General features: G+C 45.9%; 1 protein-coding gene across 1 annotated transcript in view; it reads right to left on the reverse strand.

Moving 5' to 3' along the window:
- The window catches only part of LOC126335599 (dehydrogenase/reductase SDR family member 11-like), an 86,559-nt gene that overhangs the window by 57,294 nt on the left and 5,355 nt on the right, over positions 1 to 23,910 (reverse strand). Inside the window, exon 2 of the mRNA XM_049999049.1 lies at positions 5,144 to 5,306. Within this exon, the coding sequence (XP_049855006.1) occupies positions 5,144 to 5,306 (163 nt within the window). The remainder of the gene's footprint in view (positions 1 to 5,143; positions 5,307 to 23,910) is intronic.

Raw genomic sequence — 23,910 nt, forward strand, 5'->3', positions numbered from 1 at the left:
ATGTGATTTCAGGTTAGGCCTGGTACTGCACAACGGTACTTCAGGGACATCCAAGTCGTCAAGTGTTACATCTTGTGGGATAGTATCGTGACGCCATTTTCCAACGGCACACTGCTCGTCGACATATGGGACAACACCCTGTGAACTGTGTGGTGATGAGGCCAGTCAGATCCCAAGACCTGCCGCCGTTAGGACATGTGTGGGACTACCTCAGATTTAAACTCTGTCCCATTGCTAGTGTCGAGGGTATCAAGGACCTTTTACAACAGTTGTGGGGGACCTTTCATCAGGAGAGGATACAGTGCCTTTATGACAGTGTTACCAACTGAATCAGTGCATGCATCTACCCCAGAAACGGTGCAGCTCTTACTGGTAAGTGAGCTCATTCTGCGAAGTTTTTTTGTAAATTTGACCCAGTCACACCACATACCCTCCCATACATTGAACCTCCATTTATTCTGCTCCTTAACTTGTGAGCACTTCACTCTTTTCGTCAGACAGTGTTTACCATAACTTTTTTTCAGTTTCTCTATATGTAAGTAAAAAAAAACTTTTGAACAAAGCAATAAATAATTTTATTTTTATTTTCAAATGTTAAATAGTGTTTTTCTGCGTTACTATCAGAAGGGCATAAGCTCTGGTTTCACTCCAAATGTTTGTTATGCCAGGAGGTCACTGTAGTAAGTACGAAAGTATTTTCTGGGAGGATCTCCAAGTAAGACGACAGCCTGCGCACTATGTCATTAACAATAGTAGTTACACCTTTTACTACCTCTCTCTGTATCTTAAAACTATTACACACAAAAGCCAAATCGATTAAATATAAGCGTACAAAGTCTGCATATTACACAGCTCAGTCATATTATGTGACCACCATCTACACTACTGGCCATTGAAATTGCTACACCAAGATGAAATGCAGATGATAAACGGATATTCATTGGACAAATATATTACACTAGAACTGACATGAGATTACATTTTCACGCAATTTGGGTGTATCCTGAGAAACCAGTACCCAGAACAAGCAACTCTGGCCGTAATAACGGCCTTGATACGCCTGGGCATTGAGTCAAACAAAGCTTGGATTGCGTGTACAGGTACAGCTGCCCATGCACCTTCAACACGATACCACAGTTTTTCGAGAGTAGTGACTGAGGTATTGTGACGAGCCAGTTGTGCGGCCACCATTGACCAGACGTTTTCAATTGGTGAGAGATCTGGAGAATGTGCTGGCCAGGGCAGCAGTCGAACATTTTCTGTATCCAGAAAGGCGGTATGCGGTCGTGCATTATCCTGCTGAAATGTGTGGTTTCGCAGGGATCGAATGAAGGGCAGTGCCACGGGTCGTAACACATCTGAAATGTAGCGTCCACTGATCAAAATGCCGTCAATGCGAACAAGAGGTGACCGAGACGTGTAGCTAATGGCACCCCACACCGTCACGCCGGGTGATACGCCACTACGGCGATGACGAATACACGCTTTCAACGTGCGTTCACCGCGAAGTCTCCAAACACGGATGCGACCATCATGATGCTGTAAACAGAACCTAGATTCATCCGAAAAAATTACGTTTTGCCATTCGTGCACCCAGGTTCGTCGTTGAGTACACCATCGCAGGCGTTCCTGTCTGTGATGCACTGTCAAGGGTACCGCAGCCATGGTCTCCGAGCTGATGCTCCACGCTGCTGCAAACGTCGTCGAACTGTTCCTGCAGATGGTTGTTGTCTTGCAAATGTCCCCATCTGTTGACTCAGGGATCGAGACGTGGCTGCACGATCCGGTAGAGCCATGCGGATAAGATGCCTGTCATCTCGACTGCTAGTGATACGAGGCCGTTGGGATCCAGCACGGCGTTCCGTATTACCCTCCTGAACCCACTGATTCCATATTCTGCTAACAGTCATTGGATCTCGACCAATGCGAGCAGCAATGTCGCGATACGATAAAACATAGTCGCGATAAGTTACAATTCGACAAGTCGGGAACGTGATGGTACGCATTTCTCCTCCTTACAGGAGGCATCACAACAACGTTTCACCAGGCAACGCCGGTCAACTACTGTTTGTGTATGAGAAATCGATTGGAAACTTTCCTCATGTCAGCACGTTGTAGGTGTCGCCACCGGCGCCAACCTTGTGTGAATGCTCTGAAAAGCTAATCATTTGCATATCACAACATCTTCTTCCTGTCGGTTAAATTTCGCGTCTGTAGCACGTCATCTTCGTGGTGTAGCAATTTTAATGTCCAGTAGTGTATGTGCTACGTAAAGATGGAGTAATTACCCATACACGGCTGATGGCAGAGTTGGCAGTGGAGAACATATAAGCCGTGTCAGGGGGACAAGGAAACAAAACGATGTATGTTACGTCTACAAGTGCATAACCATTAGCTTTCGGGCTAAGGGTTGGAAGCATTTCCGCAACAGCCAAGTTTATAAACTGTTCGCGTGCGACCGCACTTAACGTACACCGTGCATGGTTAAACGGCGCTATCCAAAACAGGTGTGGAGGCAACTGTTGTACACTACGGGCCATATATAACAGGGTTGAAAGATGGTTGCGGATATGTAACGGGCAGGCAGAGTGCAAAATAACCACCCAGATGAACAAAGGGGCTACTGATAGCATCTCCTTAACGACCATTCATCAAACGTGTGTGCCTCCGTATCAGGCGCCTGGTTGATGCACCCATGCTGACTGGTGCTCATCGGCAACGGAGGCTGGAATTTCCCCGTCAGTACCGCAACTGTAGACCTATATCTCTAACGTCGATCAGTTGTAGAATTTTGGAACACGTATTATGTTCGAGTATAATGACTTCTGTGGGGACTAGAAATCTACTCTGTAGGAATCTGCATGGGTTTCGAAAAAGACGGTCGTGTGAAACCCAGCTCGCGCTATTCGTCCACTCAGAGGGCCTTAGACACGGGTTCACAGGTAGATGCCGTGTTTCTTGACTTCCGCAAGGTGTTCGATACAGTTCCCCGCAGTCGTTTAATGGACAAAGTAAGAGCATATGGACTATCAGATCAATTGTGTGATTGGATTGAGGAGTTCCTAGATAACAGAACGCAGGATGTCATTCTCAATGGAGGGAAGTCTTGTGAAGTAAGAGTGATTTCAGGTGTGCCGCAGGGGAGTCTCGTAGGACCGTTACTATTCACAATATACATAAATGACCTAGTGGATGACATCGGAAGTTCACTGAGGCTTTTTGCGGATGATGCTGTGGTATATCGAGAGGTTGTAACAGTGGAAAATTGTACTGAAATGCAGAAGGATCTGCAGCGAATTGACACATAGTGCAGGGAACGGCAATTGAATGTCAATGTAGACAAGTGTAACGTGCTGCGAATACATAGAAAGATAGATCCATTATCATTTAGCTACAAAATATCAGGTCAGCAACTGGAAGCAGTTAATGCCATAAATTATCTGGGAGTACGTATTAGGAGTGATTTAAAATGGAATGATCATGTAAAGTTGATCGTCGGTAAAGTAAATGCCAGACAGAGGTTCATTGGAAGAATCCTAAGGAAATGCAATCCAAAAACAAAGGAAGTAGGTTACAGTCCGCTTGTTCGCCCGCTGCTTGAATACTGCTCAGCAGTGTGGGATCCGTACGAGATAGGGTTGATAGAGGAGATAGAGAGGATCCAGGGGAGAGCAGCGCGCTTCGTTACAGGATCAGTTAGTAATCGCGAAAGTGTTAGGGAGATGATACATAAACTCCAGCAGGAGAGACGCTCAGTACCTCGATACGGGCTTTTGTTGAAGTTTCGAGAACATACCTTTACCGAAGAGTCAAGCAGTATATTGCTCCCTCCTACGTATATCTCGCTAAGAGACCATGAGGATAAAATCAGAGAGAATAGAGCCCACACAGAGGCATACCAACAATCTTTCTTTCCGCGAACAATACGAGACTGGAATAGAAGGTAGAACCGATAGAGGTACTCCCAAGGTACGCTCCGCCACACACCGTCAGGTGGCTTGCGGAGTATGGATGTAGATGTAGATGTACAGAACTGGATGTCCACTGAGTGATGATAGATGGCCTTTTAGGATGAATCGAATTTTATGCTCCATCGGACAGATGGCCGTTAGCATGTACTGGACGAGACCCTGTAACAATAGTCCGAAGTGTCCAGAGCAGAGGGCATTTCCTTGATGATCTCGTCAATCTGGAAACACAGTGACCCGACAAGAGTATCCGTCCATACCTCGGAACCATGTCCACCGCCACATACATTTAGTTTTTCCTCAGCACGATGCCCCCTGCCGTCAGGACAACGCAACGTGTCGCAAGGCTTACAGTGTATCTGCGTGGCTACGAGAGTACCAGGATGCGTCTGGCGTACTCTCTTGACTACCAAACTCTCCGGACTGAAACCCTACAGAAGATCTGTGGGATTACCTCGATCGGTCTCTTCTCAACCGATAATTCTAGCTTAGCTGGCCATGGCACTGGAATTGCCATAGCTCCACATCCCTGTCGGTAGCTTTCAGAACCTCATTACCTGTTTCCCTGCATGTATCCCACCAGTTACCGCCGCAAAACGTGGTTATTCATACTTCTGACTGGTGGTCACATTCACGTGCAGTTTGCATTCCAACATTCCAAGCATTAAAATACACCGAAGAAGGGCTGAGAAACACCAGGAGGGCGGGGCGGGGGGGAGACGTTGTGATGTATCTTCTACATTATACAGTCTTTTTCCTTCATATTCCTTCGTGTTTGGTCCATTCCAAACCTTCTTGTTAGTAGAAATAATTCCAGATGCAGCTTAAACCGCTGAAATGCACCACCTACTTGACCTCATGTATACAATAAAGGTGTTTTCGAACTCTTGATGTGCTTCCACAAAAATCTGTCTGTGACTGGTAATGGTACACGTTCCAGACTCATACTGTATCGCACTATTTTTTATCCGTGCACTGTTTATCGGATACATCAAAACTTGAAAGAAAGAAAAAATCAAAAGGAAGAAACGCGCGGAAGAATTTGTCTACCGTCGCTTAATCTGAAATCAGTTTTCGTAAGTTCCGTTGAATACATTACTCTTTTTGAACCAGTTTCGGTATCATATCTTGTAGTAATTTCTTCAAAGGTAGTTTCGATAATATTTTCCACTCACCAGTTAGGGTTACATCAAAGAAGACGCCAGCGCTGTTGATGAGAATATCGACACCTCCCAGGTTGTCTAGAGTCCATTTGAATGCAGATACAACGCTTTCTTCATTGCTGACATCACAGTAGCGAGGATGTAACTTTCCTGTGGCGTCATTTAACTCCCATGCCTGTTGAAGAAAGAGAACAACTATAGAACACAATATTTTAATAACAATACGTTGGCATTTATTGTATTTCATATCTGTCAGCAGCCTTCCTGAATAGATGTGACTTCTTCAGAACGACAGAGCTGATCCTTGTTTCAGTTGCAATACCCAGCAGCTTCTAAATAATAAATAGGGGAGAGGAAGACCAATTCTCTGGCAAACATATTCCCCGGAGCTAAGGCCGCTAGACCTTTGCTTGTCATGGTGTTTATAAGCTCTTGTGAATTGAACCTCGACCCAAGATTTGGAGCTTGTATTGTGGAAGGCTGCGGAGGAGCAGGGCTAGGGGATAGCCGGGCAAAGTGGTCATGGCAGGTAAAGCGGCTGTGTGTTCCGATGTGCTACGAGGTACCAGCATCGCGCGGGAAATACCTCTACTTCTTCCCCCATGGAGGGCCTAGTCACCCTGTCTGCTGTGCCGCTCATCGGAGTTACAATAATTTTTGTGGATTTCATTTATTCTGATATCAGGTAAGTGGTCACTTCCTGCATTTACTGCGGAGAGGGAATGTCACTACACCTGTATACTGAAATTGTGCTGAAGGTCATATCTTGACTCCATAACCTCACGCTATAAGAAAAAAAAAGTCATCACGAAGGGAATAACCGATTTGGCCGACAATCGATGGCAACTGCCTTGCCGCAGTGGATACAATGGTTCACGTGAGATCACCGAAGTTAAGCGCTGTCGGGCATGGCCGGCATTTGGATGGGTGACCATCCAGGGCGCCTTGGGTTGTTGCCATTTTTCGGGGTACACTCAGCCTTGTGATGCAAATTGAGGAGCTACTCGACGGAATAGTAGCGGCTCCCCTCAAAAAGAAAAAAAAAGTCATAACGACCGGGAGAGCGGTGTGCTGACCACACGCCCCTCCTATCCACATTCTCAACTGAGGATGACATGGCGGTCGGATGGTCCCGATGGGCACTTGTGGCCTCAAGACGGAGTGCTGCTTTTTTTCGGCAATCAATAGATGTGATGTACATGTATAGGCAACAAACGATTACAATTTCCGAAAAATTGGATTCAGAAATCGAGCAAGTCAGTAACGGGTTGGTCCACCTCTAACCCTTATGCAAGCGGTTATTCGGCTTGGTATTGATTGAGAGAGTTGTTGGATGTTCTCCTGAGGGATATCGTGCCAAATTCTGTCCTCTTAGCGCGCCAGTTCGTCAAACTCTCGAGCTGGTTATAGGGTCCTGGCCATAATGCTCCGGGCTCAATCGGGCCTGAAGACCACTTAGAGCTGCATGTTTATAGCTGTGGCGAAGATCGAATGCTTGTGTCCCTCCGCTGTCTCTCTCTCTCTCTGATAGATTGCTGTGCCGAATAAACGGAAAAATACAGCTTCTCACAAACCGAAATGAACAGCTAATTCAGCTCCTGGCTTGTTTGTAGGCAACTTATGGAAGTACACAGGCATTCTGCAAATAACAATACGAATTATGAAAAGAGCATCTCAGTTACCCATTCACTATGTTAATAAACCCGAGGAGTACTATTAGAACATAAAAATATGAGTAAAATGTGTAGTATGACGCTACACTAATAATTACATGTAAAAAAAGAGGAAGTAAGAGTGATTTCAGATGTGACACGCAGGGTAGTGTCGTAGGACCGTTGCTATTCACGGTATACATAAATGACCTTGTGGATAACATCGGAAGTTCACTGAGGTTTTTTGCGGATGATGCTGTGGTATATCGAGAGGTTGTACCAATGGAAAATTGTACTGAAATGCAGGAGGATCTGCTACGAACTGACGCATGGTGCAGGGAATGACAACTGAATCTCAATGTAGACAAGTGTAATGTGCTGCAAATACATAGAAAGATAGAGCCCTTATCATTTAGCTACAAAATAGCAGGTCAGCAACTGAAAGCAGTTAATTCCATAAATTATCTGGGAGTACGCATTAGGAGTGATTTAAAATGGAATGATCATATAAAGGCAAAGCAGATACCAGACTGAGATTCATTGGAAGAATCCTAAGGAAATGACCATCAGTATAAAATCAGAGAGGTTAGAACCCACACAGAGGCATGCCGGCAATCTTTCTTTCCACGAGCAATACGAGACTGAAATAGAAGGGAGAACGGATAGAGGTACTCAAAGTACCCTCCGCTACACACCGTCAGGTGGCTTGCGGAGTACGGATGTAGATGTAGATGTAGACAGTGAACTTATGGAAGAACTGCACTTCCACGAAAGTTCAATCAACATCTTTTGAATGTCAAAATACGAGGGTTGGAACTTAAATAGTGGCAACTGTTTATTCACAAGCTATACAAAAGAGCTACTTGGTGCACCTGCCACTGTCCCTCAAAGTAGTCACAAGCGTTGTGTAGAACCTTTTGGCAGCGATGTGGAAGGTGTAGTATACTGTTAGCAGAGCCTAATCTGTTGGTGGTGCGAATGGAGCGGTCTACTGCCTCTCGAATCTCTGGAACAGTTCGGAAGCGAATGCCACAAAGTGGAACCTTCGGAATCAAATCAAAGCCACGAGGACTTAAATCCGCGGAGTATGGTGGATGGTACAGTACTTTCCAGTCCCATCTACCGAACAGAGCAGCCACAGCTTGCACTGTATGCGCCCGCGCATTGTTGTGCAAGATGATGGGTGGGTTGCGCAGGAAGTGTCGCCGCTTCTTTCGCAAAGCTGGTCGCAGGTGATGCTCCAAATACGAACAGTAGTATTGTGCACTGACGGTCTGCCGTGGAGGAACGTAATGCGTTAGGGTAACACCATCACAGTCGTACACGAGATTCACCATAACTTTCACCATGCTGGGGCTCTGACGCACTTTCGACTTTCGAGGCGACCCATAATGACGCCATTTGTTGGATTGGCGTTTCAGTTTTGGCTCGTACGATGTGGCCCATGTCTCATCCAGTGTTACGATGCGGCGTAAGAAAGCCTCTCCATCGCTCTCATAGCGCTCCAAGTGCGTCTGAGCAGCGTCGTAAAGCATCCATTTCCGCATTTGCGCCAAGTTATGCGGAATCTATCGTGATGCAATTTACCGCATGCCCAGGAGTTCCTTCAGGATGCGAAGGAGAAATGCTTATCACGATCAAATAATAATGAATATGAGTCGCACGGAATAAATAATGGATTTTCTCACATATTATTCGAGAATGAAATTGTGAAGATACAGTTTGAAAGTGGCGGCATGGGGTCTCTGTGTGAAATTCAGAGTAATTACGTACAAGTAGGAGGAGAGAAGACCTAGAGGGACGAGAAACAGGATTTCAGGAGGGAACTCTGGTCATTGACAGTCATATCATGTGGGTGAAGTCTACTGAGAAAGCAGGTTGATGAGGAGACTCCCTCCCCTCCGCCCCCCCCCCTCTCTCTCTCTCTGTCCACCAGGGATTATAGCTATTACAACCTCCTACTTTGCCCTCAACTTGGCTAGTAAATCTATGCTAGAGCATCAGCCACAAATAACTCCGTCATTTTGCTGACTAGGTAGTCAAATTCCTTAATTTCATCTACTTCGTGACCATCGATCCACATGTTAAGGTTCTCGTTGTTTCATTTCTCTGCTACTTCTCGTTACTTTCGTCTCTCTTCGATTTACTATCAATCCATACTATTTACTCATTAGACTGCTCATTCAATTCAGCATATCACGTAACTCTTTTTCACTTTCACTCAGGATAGCAATGTCATCAGCGAATTGCATCATTGATACACTTGAATTTTAATTCCACTCCTGAACCTTTCATTTATTTCCATCATTGCTTCTTCGTTGTACAGACTTAATACATGCGGCTAAAGGCTCTGTCCCTATCTTCCACTCTTTTTAATCGAACACTTCGTTCTTGATCATCCACTCTTAATTTTCCTGTATCACTCTTCTACATATTGCATATTACACGTCTCTCCCTATATCTTACCCCTATTTTTTCAGAATTTCGAACGCCTTGCGCCATTTTACAGTGTCAAACACTTTTTACAGGTCGATAAATCCTATTATGTGTCTTGAATTTTCTTTACTGTTGCTTCCATTACCACCCGCAACGTCACAACTGCCTCTCTGGCGCCTTTATCTTTCCTAAAGCCGAACTGATCCTCATCTAATACATCCTGAAATTTCTTCTGTATGTTATTCTTGTCAGTTACTCGGGTATATGAGCTGTTAAGCTGATTGACGATAATTCTCGCGCTTGTCAGATCTTGCAGTCTTCTGGATTGTGTGGGTGATATTTTTCCGAAAGTCATATGGTATGTCGCGAGACTCATACATTCTACACACCAAAGTGGATAGTCAATTTGTTGCCACTGCCCCAAACTGTATTAGAAATTCTGATGGCCTGTAATCTGTCTCTTGTGCCTCATTTGATCGTAAGTCCTCCAAGGCTCTTTTAAATTCTGAGGCTAATACTGCAGCCCTTATCTCTTCTAAATCGACTCCTGTTTCTTTTTCTATCACATCAGACAAATTTTCTCTCTCTAGAGGCCTTCAGTATCCTCTTTCCATCCATCTGCTCTCTGCTCTACATTTAACAGTGGAACTCCCGTTACACTCATAATGTTACCACCCTTGCTTTTAATTTCACCGAAAGTTGTTTCGACTTGCCTGTAAGCTGCGTCAGTCCTGCCGACAATTCTTTCTACTTCGATTTCTTCACATACTTCATACAACCATTTCGCCTTAGCTTCCCTGCACTTTTCATTTAATTCCTAAATGACTTATATTTCTGTATTCCTGAATATAGTCGAGCAGTTTTATACTTCCTTCTTTCATCGATAAACTGAAATATTTCTTCTGTTAGCCATGGTTTCTTCGCAGTTACCTTCTTTCTACCTATGTTTTTCTTCCCAACTTCTGTGTAGGCCCTTTTTAGAGATGTACATTCCTCTTCAACTGTACTGCTTACTGAGCTAGTCATTATTGCTATAGCCTATCTATAGCCTTAGAGAATTTCAAGCGTATCTCGTGATTCGTTAGTACTTCTGTATCCAACTTCTTTGCATATTTATTTTTCCCGAGTTACTTTTTAGACTTCAGCTTACTCTTCATCCACACTACGTTGTGATCTGAGTCTATATTTGCTCCTGGGTACGCCTTACAATCCAGTATCTGATTTCTGACCATGGTGGAATCTAACTGAAGTCTTCCCATATTTCCCGGCCTTTTCTAAGTATATCTCCTCCTCTTGTGATTATTGAACAGAATATTCTGTATTACGAGCTGAAATTTATTACAGAACTCAATTGGTCTCTCTCCTCTCACTTTCCTTGTCCCAAGCTCACATTCTCCTGTAACCATTTCTTCTGCTCCTTCGTCCACAACTGTATTCCTGTCCCCGATGAGTATTAGGTTTTCTTCTCCCCTTATGTAGTGTATTAACTTTTCATTATACTCACATACTTTCTCTATCTCTTCATCTTCAGCTCGCGACGTCGGCATGTATACCTGAACTATCGTTGTCGGTGCTGGTTTGCTGTCGATTCTGATAATCCTATCAGTGAACTGTTTACAGTACCTCACTCTTTGCCCTATCTTCCTACTCATAACGAATCCTACCCCCGTTATACCATTTTCTGCTGCTGTTGATGTTAACCTATACTCATCTGACCAGAAATCCTTGTCTTCTTTCCATTTCACTTCACTAACCCCTACTATTTCTAGATTGAGCCTTTGCATTTCCCATTCAAGATTTTCTAGCTTCCCTACCACATTCAAGTTTCTGACATTCCACGCCCCGAGTCTTAGAACGTTATCATTTTCGTTGGTTATCCATGCTTTTCCTCATGGTCACCGCCGCCTTGACAGTCCCATCCCGGAGATCCGAAAAGGGAACTATTTCGGAATCTTTTGACAATGGAGAGATCATCATAACGCTTTTCAATTACAGGTCACAGATCCTGTGGATACATGTTATGTGTGTTTAATGCAGTGGTTTCCATTGTTTTCTGCATCCTCATGCCGTTCATCATTGCTGATTCTTCCGCAATTAGAGATAAACACCGTCGACGTCACTCGCGCCGCCTCCTCCCCCCCCCCCCCCCCCTCCCCTCCTCACCCAATACTGTAATACCATCTCCTCCACAGTTGGCACTACACATGAGGGCAGGTAAAGTTCCCCAAGCACTCGCCAAATCCTACCACTTTCGTCGGGTTGCTACGGGGTAGTGCGCGATTCATCGCTCTAAGTCACTCTTCTCCTATCATCCACTGAACAGTGCCGTTGTTCTTCATGCCAAGTCAAGCGCCGAACGGCGTTTTGTTCTATTTTTTTTTAATATGTGGCTCATGAGGAGCTGCTCGTTCTGCATCCTTTTCGACGGCAGGCACAGACATAGTGCTGGGGGAACTGCTGACAGTACTTTTGGAACTTACGACTAATTCCTCCCGCTGATTTGATGCGAATTTTAACTGCCACCCTCCGCTATGGCCGACGGTCTCTGTTTGTCACTAGACAAGGCGCACCTGGCGTTACTTTATCTGTGACTGTTCCTTCGCTTTTCCACTGCGCAGTTACATCACCAACAGTCGATGTGGGCACCATTATAAGAGTTGATATGTCCCTGATGGATCTGTTAGTCCGGTGACCCATTCTGCTGTTACTGGTTCCCTGCAGCACCACCGCCACACCCCATAGTGACCTCAACGTCGTCAAGTCGTTAACACCTCTTCTATGTGAGACCTGAGTTTCTCCTGGCGTATACAATTTTCAAATAACCAGATATTGAACCAGGTAATATTTTCAGCGACCGCCGATATTTCGGCGTGAGTACACCCCGCCATTTTTGCCATGGCGGAGAGTACTCACGCCGAAATATCGGCGGTCTCTGAAAATATTACCTGGCTGAATACCCGGAACTTCTAATTTTCAAGAGGTAAAAGCACCCAGACGAGTGGAAAATATCTTCCCCTAGAAGCATCCGATTGTTCAGTATTTACCGGCGTATTTCATATGTGAAAGGTCATGTGTCAACGGTGGGCTCGTCATTGATATCTTACTGGAGTTCACCGAACAAGATACATTCAAAACAGGGGGGGGGGGGACAACGCACCATGAAGGAGTTATCCGAAAACGACGAAAATCGACGGATGTGATGCACACGTACAGAAAAACAAATGATGAAATTTTCAGAAAAATTGGATGATTTATGCAAAAGAAAGAACTTTACAAACTTAGCAAGTCAATGACCCGTTGATCCACCTCTGGGCTTATGCAAGCAATTAGTCGACTTTGGCATTGACAGAGTTGTTGGACGTAGTTCGGAGATATACAGCGCCAAAATCATTGCAATTGACATGTTAGATCGTCTATATCCCAAGCTGATCGGAGTTTCTGCTCAGAATGTTCCAATCTTTCTCAAATTGGGAGAGATACGGTGCGGTGACCTTACTGACCAAGGTAAGGGTTGGCAAGCACGAAGATAAGCAGTGTAAAACTTCCTGGCAGATTAAAACTGTGTGCCGGACAGAGACTCGAACTCGGGACCTTGGCCAGTAAGGTAGAGCACTTGCCTGCGGTAGGCAAAGATCCCGAGTTCGAGTCTCGGTCCGGCACACAGTTTTAATCTTCCAGGAAGTTTTATACTAGCGCACACTCCGCTGCAGAGTGAAAATTTCATTCTGGAAGCAGTATAAACTCTCGCCGCGTGTGGATGGGCATTATCCTCTTGAAATGGAAGCCCAGGATGACTTGCCACTGTGCTGTAAGGGTGCTGCAGGTAACAATGAAAGTGGCCCTGCTATGAAATTACATGGCACTGCAAAACATGACTCCTGGCTGTATAGCCATATGGCGGGCAAAAATCACGTTGGTATCACACTGCTGTCTGAGGCGTCTGCAGACACGTATTCTGCCTGGAATCTCACTGATTTCGAATTGAGTTCCGACGACCAGCGGCGACATGTCTGAAGACACGGTGAGATACCAACCTGACTGTCGCCAGCCATACGGCACGACAACCAGGAGTGGTGATGACGCCATACTACACTCCTGGAAATGGAAAAAAGAACACATTGACACCGGTGTGTCAGACCCACCATACTTGCTCCGGACACTGCGAGAGGGCTGTACAATCAATGATCACAGGCACGGCACAGCGGACACACCAGGAACCGCGGTGTTGGCCGTCGAATGGCGCTAGCTGCGCAGCATTTGTGCACCGCCGCCTTCAGTGTCAGCCAGTTTGCCGTGGCATACGAAGCTCCATCGCAGTCTTTAACACTGGTAGCATGCCGCGACAGCGTGGACGTGAACCGTATGTGCAGTTGACGGACTTTGAGCGAGGGCGTATAGTGGGCATGCGGGAGGCCGGGTGGACGTACCGCCGAATTGCTCAACTCGTGGGGCGTGAGGTCTCCACAGTACATCGATGTTGTCGCCAGTGGTCGGCGGAAGCTGCACGTGCCCGTCGACCTGGGACCGGACCGCAGCGACGCACGGATGCACGCCAAGACCGTAGGATCCTACGCAGTGCCGTAGGGGACCGCACCGCCACTTGCCAGCAAATTAGGGACACTGTTGCTCCTGGGGTATCGGCGAGGACCATTCGCAACCGTCTCCATGAAGCTGGGCTACGGTCCCGCACACCGTTAGGCCGTCTCCCGCTGACGCCCCAACATCGTGCAGCCCGCCTCCAGTGGTGTCGCGACAGGCGTGAATGGAGGGACGAATGGGGACGTGTCGTCTTCAGCGATGAGAGTCGCTTCTGCCTTGGTGCCAATGATGGTCGTATGCGTGTTTGGCGCCGTGCAGGTGAGCGCCACAATCAGGACTGCATACGACCGAGACACACTGGGCCAACACCCGGCATCATGGTGTGGGGAGCGATCTCCTACACTGGCCGTACACCTCTGGTGATCGTCGAGGGGACACTGAATAGTGCACGGTACATCCAAACCGTCATCGAACCCATCGTTCTACCATTCCCAGACCCACAAGGGAACTTGCTGTTCCAACAGGACAATGCACGTCCGCATGTATCCCGTGCCACCCAACGTGCTCTAGAAGGTGTAAGTCAACTACCCTGGCCAGCAAGATCTCCGGATCTGTCCCCCATTGAGCATGTTTGGGACTGGATGAAGTGTTGTCTCACGCGGTCTGCACTACCAGCACGAGGGTCCAACTGAGGCGCCAGGTGGAAATGGCATGGCAAGCCGTTCCACAGGACTACATCCAGCATCTCTACGATCGTCTCCATGGGAGAATAGCAGCCTGCATTGCTGTGAAAGGTGGATATACACTGTACTAGTGCCGACATTGTGCATGCTCTGTTGCCTGTGTCTGTGTGCCTGTGGTTCTGTCAGTGTGATCATGTGATGTATCTGACCCCAGGAATGTGTCATTAAAGTTTCCCCTTCCTGGGACAATGAATTCACGGTGTTCTTATTTCAATTTCTAGGAGTGTATTTCGTAACGGGGCCCATTTGGTTGTCATCAGCAGCACCCATACAGCAGAGCGGCGAGCCACCCTTGGCTTACTTTTCAGCAAGATAATGCGCGCCCGCAAACGGCGAGAGTTTTTGCTGCTTGTCTTTTGCTTTCCAAATCCTACCTTGGCCGGCAACGCCTCAGCATCTCTGCCCGACTGAGAGCGTTTGGAGCACCGTGGGCAGGCCTTCAAGCCAGGTGGGGATTCTGACGACCTAGCGCGCTAAATGGACAGAATGTGGCGCGTATCCCTCAAGAGGACACCCAGAAAATCTGTTCAATCAGTGTCAACCTGAATAACTGTTTCTATAAGGGCCAGAGGTGGACCAACGCAGCTCTTTCTCCTGAATACATCAACCAATTTATCTAAAATTGTAATCATGTGTTTGTCTGCACATGTACGTCATGTCTACGGATTGTCATCCGATTTTGTTAATTCCTTTGTGGTGCATGTTTTTATTGCCTTAGAGTGTAATATGTGTCACAAAGGTGCTAGCAGACTTGGGCCATAGACATTCCGTTTCAAATCCAACACGAACTGCTTCTATTAATGAATACAGGTTCATCACAAGCACTTTGCGAGCGAGCTCTACGAAGGGAGTTTGCAAGCAATGGCATGGACATTTGGAGTCGGGTACTTCGCAAAAGGCCAATGTCCACAGTGGCACATGAAGCTGCACGTCCTCAGTGAGCCAAACACCGCAGAACTTGGACAACAACTGGGGTGAAGGCGTTCGATGCATTCAGTGAAGACAGGATTTGGGCTGTTTTCAAAGGTTACAAGGTGTCGAGTCGAGTACACCGAAGATCGAACGGGTGTGGGTTTGTATGTGTGTGTGGGGAGTGGGGGGGTTGGGGGGGGGGGGGTCGAAAGTAGTCCTGAGATGTTTTGGGGACGTTTCGCAAATCACGACCATGGCCTACTCATTCAGGTTATCTTGAACCTGAACAAAGATGTTTATTTTAACGTTCCCAGTGAGAAAAAGTTATCATTTATTCTACATTTTCATGCCGAGTACGCGGCACGACTCACAATGCTCGTGTTCAGAGAGCTACACGCATATGTTCCTGGCGTGACCAATGCTTGTTGTACATCAACTGGCCAGAATTTTTTTAATCATCAGTCTTCTGTTTGATCTGATGCACAGCGCGCCAAGAAGTCTTCTCCTGTACCAACCTTTTCATTTCAGAGTAGCACCTGCTACCAGCGTTCTCATTTGTTTACCGGGTTTATTCCAGTCTCTGCCTTCTTCTACAGTTTTTACCCTCTACAACTCCCTCTAGTACCACGGAAGTTATTCCCTGATCTACATCAACGTTCATACTCCGCAAGCCACTGTACTGTGCGTGGGGGAGGATACTCTATACCAGTGCTAGTCATTTGCTTTCCTGTTCCATTCGCAAATAGAGCGAGAAAAAAATGATTGTTTATAAGCCTCCGTAGGTTCCCTAGTTGCTCGTATCTTATCTTCGTGGGCCTTACGCGAAATGTATGTTGGCGGCAGTGGATTCGTTCCGCAGTCAGCTTCAAATGCAGGTTCTGCAAATTTCCTCAATAGTATTTCTCTAAAAGAACGTAGGCTTCCCTCCAGGGACTCCCATTTAAGTTATCGAAGCTTCTCCTTAAAAGTTGTGTGTTGTTCGAACCTAAAGGTAACAAATCTAGCAGCCCACCTGTCCTGTTTCCCTGTCCCTTCTTCTTGTCAGTATTTTCCCTATATTCTTTCCTTGCCGATTCTCTAGAGAAACTCCTCATTCCTTACTTTATCAGGCCATCTAATTTTCAATATTGTTCTGTGGCACCACATCTCAAAGGCTTCGATTCTCTTCTGTTTAGGTTTCGTCACAGTCCACGTTTCACTACCATACAATGCTGGCTCCAAACGTACGAGATTTCTTCCTGTAATTGCGGACTATGTTTGACGTTAGTAGATTTCTCTTGGCGAGGAATGAACTTTTTCCTAGTGCTATTCTGCCTTTTACGTCCTCCGTGTACCGTCCATCTGCCTAGATAGCAGAGTTCCTTAACTTCTAAATTTTTAGACATCATAGTTGTATGGAGATAAACAGCCATTAATTTACTTGTAATCAATCATTCGAAATGACAGTCATAATCGCAGTATTTATTTTGCCGCCAAGCGTTTTCAACCCGTCCGCAGCTCGTGGTCGTGCGGTAGCGTTCTCGCTTCCCACGCCCGGGTCCCCGGGTTCGGTTCCCGGCGGGGCCAAGGATTTTCTCTGCCTCGTGATGACTGGGTGTTGTGTGATGTCCTTAGGTTAGTTAGGTTTAAGTAGTTCTAAATTCTAGGGGACTGATGACCGTAGATGTTAAGTCCCATAGTGCTCAGAGCCATTTGAACCATTTTTGGTTTCAACCGGCGATGGGGTCATCTTCAGGGCAATCTACACCATTAAGTCGCTCGCTGGAGTCGTCACCCTGCACGGTTGATAACTAAATAATAAATAATGCGATTATGACTGTCATTTCGAATAACTGATTCCTTAATTTCGTCTACATCACGATCCCAAATTTCTGGCACTTCTCATTACTTTCGTCTTTAATCGATTTACTCTCAGTCGGTATACTGTACTCAATACAATGTTCATTCCATTCAACTGACCCTGTAAAACTTCACTTTCACTGAGGATAGCAATGATACACTCCTGGAAATAGAAATAAGAACACCGTGAATTCATTGTCCCAGGAAGGGGGAACTTTATTGACACATTCCTGGGGTCAGATACATCATGTGATCACACTGACAGAACCACAGGCACATAGACACAGGCAACAGAGCATGCACAATGTCGACACTAGTACAGTGTATATCCACATTTCGCAGGAATGCAGGCTGCTATTCTCCCATGGAGACGATCGTAGAGATGCTGGATGTAGTCCTGTGGAACGGCTTGCCATGCCATTTCCACCTGGCGCCTCAGTTGGACCAGCGTTCGTGCTGGACGTGCAGACCGCGTGAGACGACGCTTCATCCAGTCCCAAACATGCTCAATGGGGGACAGATCCGGAGATCTTGCTGGCCAGGGTAGTTGACTTACACCTTCTAGAGCACGTTGGGTGGCACGGGATACATGCGGACGTGCATTGTCCTGTTGGAACAGCAAGTTCCCTTGCCGGTCTAGGAATGGTACAACGATGGGTTCGATGACGGTTTGGATGTACCGTGCACTATTCAGTGTCCCCTCGACGATCACCAGAGGTGTACGGCCAGTGTAGGAGATCGCTCCCCACACCATGATGCCGGGTGTTGGCCCTGTGTGCCTCGGTCGTATGCAGTCCTGATTGTGGCGCTCACCTGCACGGCGCCAAACACGCATACGACCATCATTGGCACCAAGGCAGAAGCGACTCTCATCGCTGAAGACGACACGTCTCCATTCGTCCCTCCATTCACGCCTGTCGCGACACCACTGGAGGCGGGCTGCACGATGTTGGGGCGTTAGCGGAAGACGGCCTAACGGTGTGCGGGACCGTATCCCAGCTTCATGGAGACGGTTGCGAATGGTCCTCGCCGATACCCCAGGAGCAACAGTGTCCCTAATTTGCTGGGAAGTGGCGGTGCGGTCCCCTACGGCACTGCGTAGGATCCTACGGTCTTGGCGTGCATCCGTGCGTCGCTGCGGTCCGGACCCAGGTCGACGGGCACGTGCACCTTCCGCCGACCACTGGCGACAACATCGATGTACTGTGGAGACCTCACGCCCCACGAGTTGAGCAATTCGGCGGTACGTCCACCCGGCCTCCCGCATGCCCACTATACGCCCTCGCTCAAAGTCCGTCAACTGCACATACGGTTCACGTCCACGCTGTCGCGGCATGCTACCAGTGTTAAAGACTGCGATGGAGCTCCGTATGCCACGGCAAACTGGCTGACACTGACGGCGGCGGTGCACAAATGCTGCGCAGCTAGCGCCATTCGACGGCCAACACCGCGGTTCCTGGTGTGTCCGCTGTGCCGTGCGGGTGATCATTGCTTGTACAGCCCTCTCGCAGTGTTCGGAGCAAGTATGGTGGGTCTGACACACCGGTGTCAATGTGTTCTTTTTTCCATTTCCAGGAGTGTATAAGCGAATTTTATGATTTGTTTCCTTCGCTCTGAATTTTACCTCCACTGTTGAATCCTTCCTTTATTTCCGTCATTGCTTCTTCGATGAACAGACTGAACAGAAGAGGTGAAAGACTACATCCCTATGTCACCCCCTTTTGATTCCGAGCACTTTGTTCTTTGTCTTCCAGAACAGAAATGATCGGAATAAAAAGAATGTAAGACACTCCCATCTTAGTCATGTAGAAAGTGCTTAGGCCTACTTGGAACAGCAGGTGAAACGTAAAATCAATATCTTTGCAATATGGTAGCTCCGCTGAGTGAAGGAACAATTAATCCTTTCAGGTCTATGTATGAACGTATTTGCGGGCTGTCTTTGTCCTCGAATCAAGGCCTTTGTCAAGGCGGTGTTACACAGAATAGCCTGATATCTCTTTGGGGTCGCTAATTCTTTGTTTCTGTGTGTTTACTGCGGTGACAGAGATAGCTAAAGCGAATCATAATTTCCCGGCGTACTGCATGAGCAAAACAATCCCGAACGAATAATCAGACCATCGAGGGTACATGTTTATTGCCACGTGTTAGACGTTTATCTTTGAACTTTTCGCTGACGATATATGCCGGTACGGACTGAAAAATCACTATCTCTCTTATTTTGTCATAAGCCACCACTGTTATATGCTTATCTTACACAAGCCTAAGAGACCTGCTGAAGTTACTGATAATATGTGCGGCGTTGTGACGAACTCGTTACATTTAAGGAACAGTAAAGATGTTTGAACTACGCCTGTGACCTTGTTATGTGGCTGCAGTCGATAGCACTATCTAACTAGTATCTTTTCCCGAGTTGATAACTCTGGTAAGTTACTACATGACTTTCCACACAGTGGTCATTACAGCTAAAAGTAATCTTTATTGCTATGCTAATAGCAACCTCGTTATGGAAAGGAAAGTCCAGACCAAGCGCAGGTACGTACATAACTGTTGTAAACCATTTTCTGCTTTCTAGTTGTCTCAGTACTCTCTGAAATCCCGAGAATATAGCTAAATACAGCTATGCATCGGAAGAGAAGGAGTCGAAGGGGGTGATGGTGGAATACGCGTGGCCTACAAAGTAACCTCGATCAAGTTAGACTGTTGTTTAACTCTGTTATCAGTGTTGCAAAACTAAGACTGTAATAATACCAAATCCATGATACGGCTACCAGAATGAAAAATGCTCCTATAGTAGCAAAAAAAAGTGAGACAAATTCCTGGGTAGAATTATGGACGTAATAGAAGAAAGCTGGCTGTTCGATTTATCTAAGACATTCTAAGACATTTAAATAAAACATCTATAGATATTCGCGCTTTTTTACTTGTCAGTATTAGCACCCATGTCATGTAACACAATGCACTGTCTCAATTAAAGTAACATGAAACATAATGTCCTACCGTATAACATACACGTGCCATCCGTGTCATCCAACATAGCAATTGTCATGTCGTGAAGTATGACAGCGCGTCATTAATGCTTAGGATGAATGCGTCCCCACTCTGGCATACTTCCTGTTACACGCCCGTATGCTTCCTGCTGTAGATGCGTCCACTCTCTAGAAGCACTTAAATTTGTGCCTGTTTTTTTCTTACGGCCCTCACCATACCTGTAACAGGGGGTGGGTCTAAGAGAGCTCACTGTACTGGGAAAGTAGGGTCAACTCATAATTAAACAAGAATACGTCAAGATGTTCTGATTTAAAAGTCTTTGGAGCTGTCAGACAAGTCGAAAAGCTAGTTCCCTTCTTTTACATTCCTAACTCTGCCGTAGACGTATTCGTCTTTTTTTGTGCTACGATAGGAGCATATTTCATTCTGGTCCCCAACTTTTACTCTACCATAGTTTTGATATTAGAGCGCCATAGCTCGACAACCTATGTAGGTGTTTGTTGACTCGCATAACGAATGATCTGGTAAAGGTTTTTGTATCGTCTTTCGAACCATGTTGCTTGTGTCGTGGGAACGAATGAAACTTTCACAAAACAACAAGACGACCATTAATTAAGTTGTATACCTCCTTAAAAAATTTGAACCGATTCGCTCAAGTTTGAAACACAAAAGTAGCACGCCTAAAAACATTGTAAAATTTGGTTTTTGCACTTAAAATCAGGATATAGGCAGATTTGTGAAAGCAAGTTTTCAGTTTTATTGTAAGAATACATTTTTTTATTTAGCTGGTTATTTTCAACAGTGAGCGCATTCAGTTCACGTAAAAACGAATTTCAGCTCGGTTTAAACCATCGTATCTTGACGAGGGATAAAGATTACTGGATTTAAAAAATCCATTCTGACTTACTCCATTTATATACCTTAGAGCAAAGTTTGAAGTGATTCGTGAAAGTTTAAGGTATAGAAGTGCCGCGCTAAAAAACCTCCCAAAAACCATGTCTTTTGCACGTAAAATCCAAACGAACCAAGATTTTTTTAAACGGTTAAAAGTTATCTTAGGCTAAGGTCTGTAACGCCGGTGGCCCAAATTTGACCCATCAGTCTCCCTCCAACTCGGAGTTATTTAATGGTGATATTTTTCGCACGTAAAATCCGAACGGTGCACATACAAATGGTGGCATTAGCTGTACATTGACTTCAGCTCTACATCTACATCTACGTGGTTACGCTGCTATTAACAGTAAAGTTCCTGCCAGAGCGTTCAATGAACCACTTTCAAGCTGTCTCTCTATCGTCTCACTCTCGAATGACGCGCAAGAGAAACGAGAACTAAAATTGTTCTGTGCCCTAATTTCTCTTATTTTATCATGACGATCATTTCTCCCTATGTATATGCGTATCAACAGAATGTTTTCGCAATCGGAGGAGAAAACTGATGATTGAAATTTCATGAGAAGACCCCCGTCGCAACGAAAAACGCCTTTGTTCTAATTATTGCCACTCCAATTCACAAATCATGTTTGTGGTACTATCTCCCCTATTTCGCGATAATACAAAACGAGCCGCCCTTCTTTGAACTTTTTCAATGTCATCCGCCAATCCCCCATGATGCGGATCCCACACCGCACAGCAATACTCCAGAATAGGGCGGACAAGCGTGGTGTAAGCAGTCTCTTTAGTAGGCCTGTTGCACCGTCTAAGTGTTCTGCCAATGAATCTCACTCTTTGGTTTCGTCTACCCCGCTAGCATCCAAGATATGCTCAGTACAAGTATAGGGAGTTTGGTGCTCAGCGGACATGTTTAAACTTGGAAAATAGTGCCTGGTGATACTCTGTAGCAACTCTGTTCATGTGAGGTGTCGCATTGTCCTGCTGGAATTGCCCAAGTCCGTCGGAATGTACAATGGACATCAATGTATGCGTGTGATGAGACAGAACGCTTACGTACGTGTCACCTGTCGTATCTAGACGTATCAGGGGTCCCATATCACTTCAACTGGACTAATCCCACACTACTACAGAGCCTCCACCAGCTTTAACAGTCCACTGCTGACATTCAATATCAATAGAATCAAAAGCTTGTTTCCACACTCGTACGCGTCCACCCCACAATTTGAAACGAGACTCGTCCAACTAGGCAACATGTTTCCAGTCATCAACAGTCCATTGACGGTGTAGAATGACCCAGGTGGGGCGAAAAGCTTTGTGTCGTGCAGTCATCAAGAGTACACGAGAGGGCCATCGGCTCCGAAAGCCCATATCGATGGTGTTTCGTTGAATTGTTCACTGGCTGACATTTGTTGATGGCCCAGCATTGAAATCTGCAGCAATTTTGCGGAAGGGTTGCACTTCTGTCACGTTGGATGATTTCCTTCAGTCGTCGCTGGTCCCGTTCTTACAGGATCTTTTTTCGGCCGCTGCGATGTCAGGGATTTGATGTTTAATCGGATTCCATTCGTGAAATGGACGTACTGGAAAATCCCCACTTCACCGCTGCCTCTGAAATGCTGTGTCCCATTACTCGTGGACCAACTACAGCACCACGTTCAAACTTAGTTAAATCTTGATAACGCGTCATTGTAGGAGTGTAAGGTGTCAGGCAAATCCAACACCTTAAATGAAAACCCTGACATGATAGCAAATCCGGCAGTATGTCACATAGCTCCGAATAATTCCTGATATTAAATTAACCAAAGTAATAAATCAACGTTGAGCAAATGGAATACCACAGACTAACACAAGAACGCCTAAATGCATGTCATACTTTCCCACCGTGAAACAGACGCAGTTCCGAGGGGAGAAACGAGAACAGAAGCTGAGAGCAGAATCGTGTAGGCTAGGAGGCCCTACGGAAAGGGACGGACACCCACGTCGCCAGCTGACCGCCAAAACCACCCCCCAGTCCATGTTAAAAGATAGAGCCCTCCAGAAGAACAGTATAGATCTTACGATAACACTAAAAGGGCCATACCAGCTGCAAGTTTTAGCTTGGGACTTTTTCGCGTCTCTGCTACGTTGCAAACGTTAAAAACATTGCCTCGCCACGAAAAGTATAACATTTCTCATTGAATAGACAGAATTTTTGTAGGCGGAGCTTAAGGTTGAGACCCTGATTGGTCACTTGAAAACACAGCCATATAGCTTTTCTAAAACCAACTTCGGTAAATTGTAGTAAGGAGAAGTTAGGAGAGAGTTGCTTCCGAGATTGTGAGATTCGTGGAGCTGTGCCGCCTGCCGCCCCCTGATGCTGCCTAAACACCGACAAGGTAATGAACGCACGCGATGCCGCATTTTTGAGCGCATAAGGCTTCACTCAGAACTACAGAAGTCTCATCTGTTACATCCCCTTTTTACGTAATACTAGTGTCGATCGTCAATTAACTCTCATGGTATTCACATTTGCTACTTGAAGTAAAAACCTGAAACGCGATGATTTTTCTGTTGTATAATTATTGAGCAGGCACATCAGCCACTGTAATTTACGACAAGTTAGATAAGTAATTAAAGATAATTGAGGGTCACTGTAGACTATTTTGATAGTTTTCGCATTTATGAAACTTAACTTAAATCTAGATTATAGATGTGATATGGCATAGGTCATCCTTCGATCCATTGTAGAACTTGGAAACCCATTCAGGGAATATTCGTTCACATTTTTGTTGAAACGCAG

The sequence above is a fragment of the Schistocerca gregaria genome, chromosome 2, assembly GCF_023897955.1.
Source record: "Schistocerca gregaria isolate iqSchGreg1 chromosome 2, iqSchGreg1.2, whole genome shotgun sequence".
Taxonomy (NCBI): Eukaryota; Metazoa; Arthropoda; class Insecta; order Orthoptera; family Acrididae; genus Schistocerca; species Schistocerca gregaria.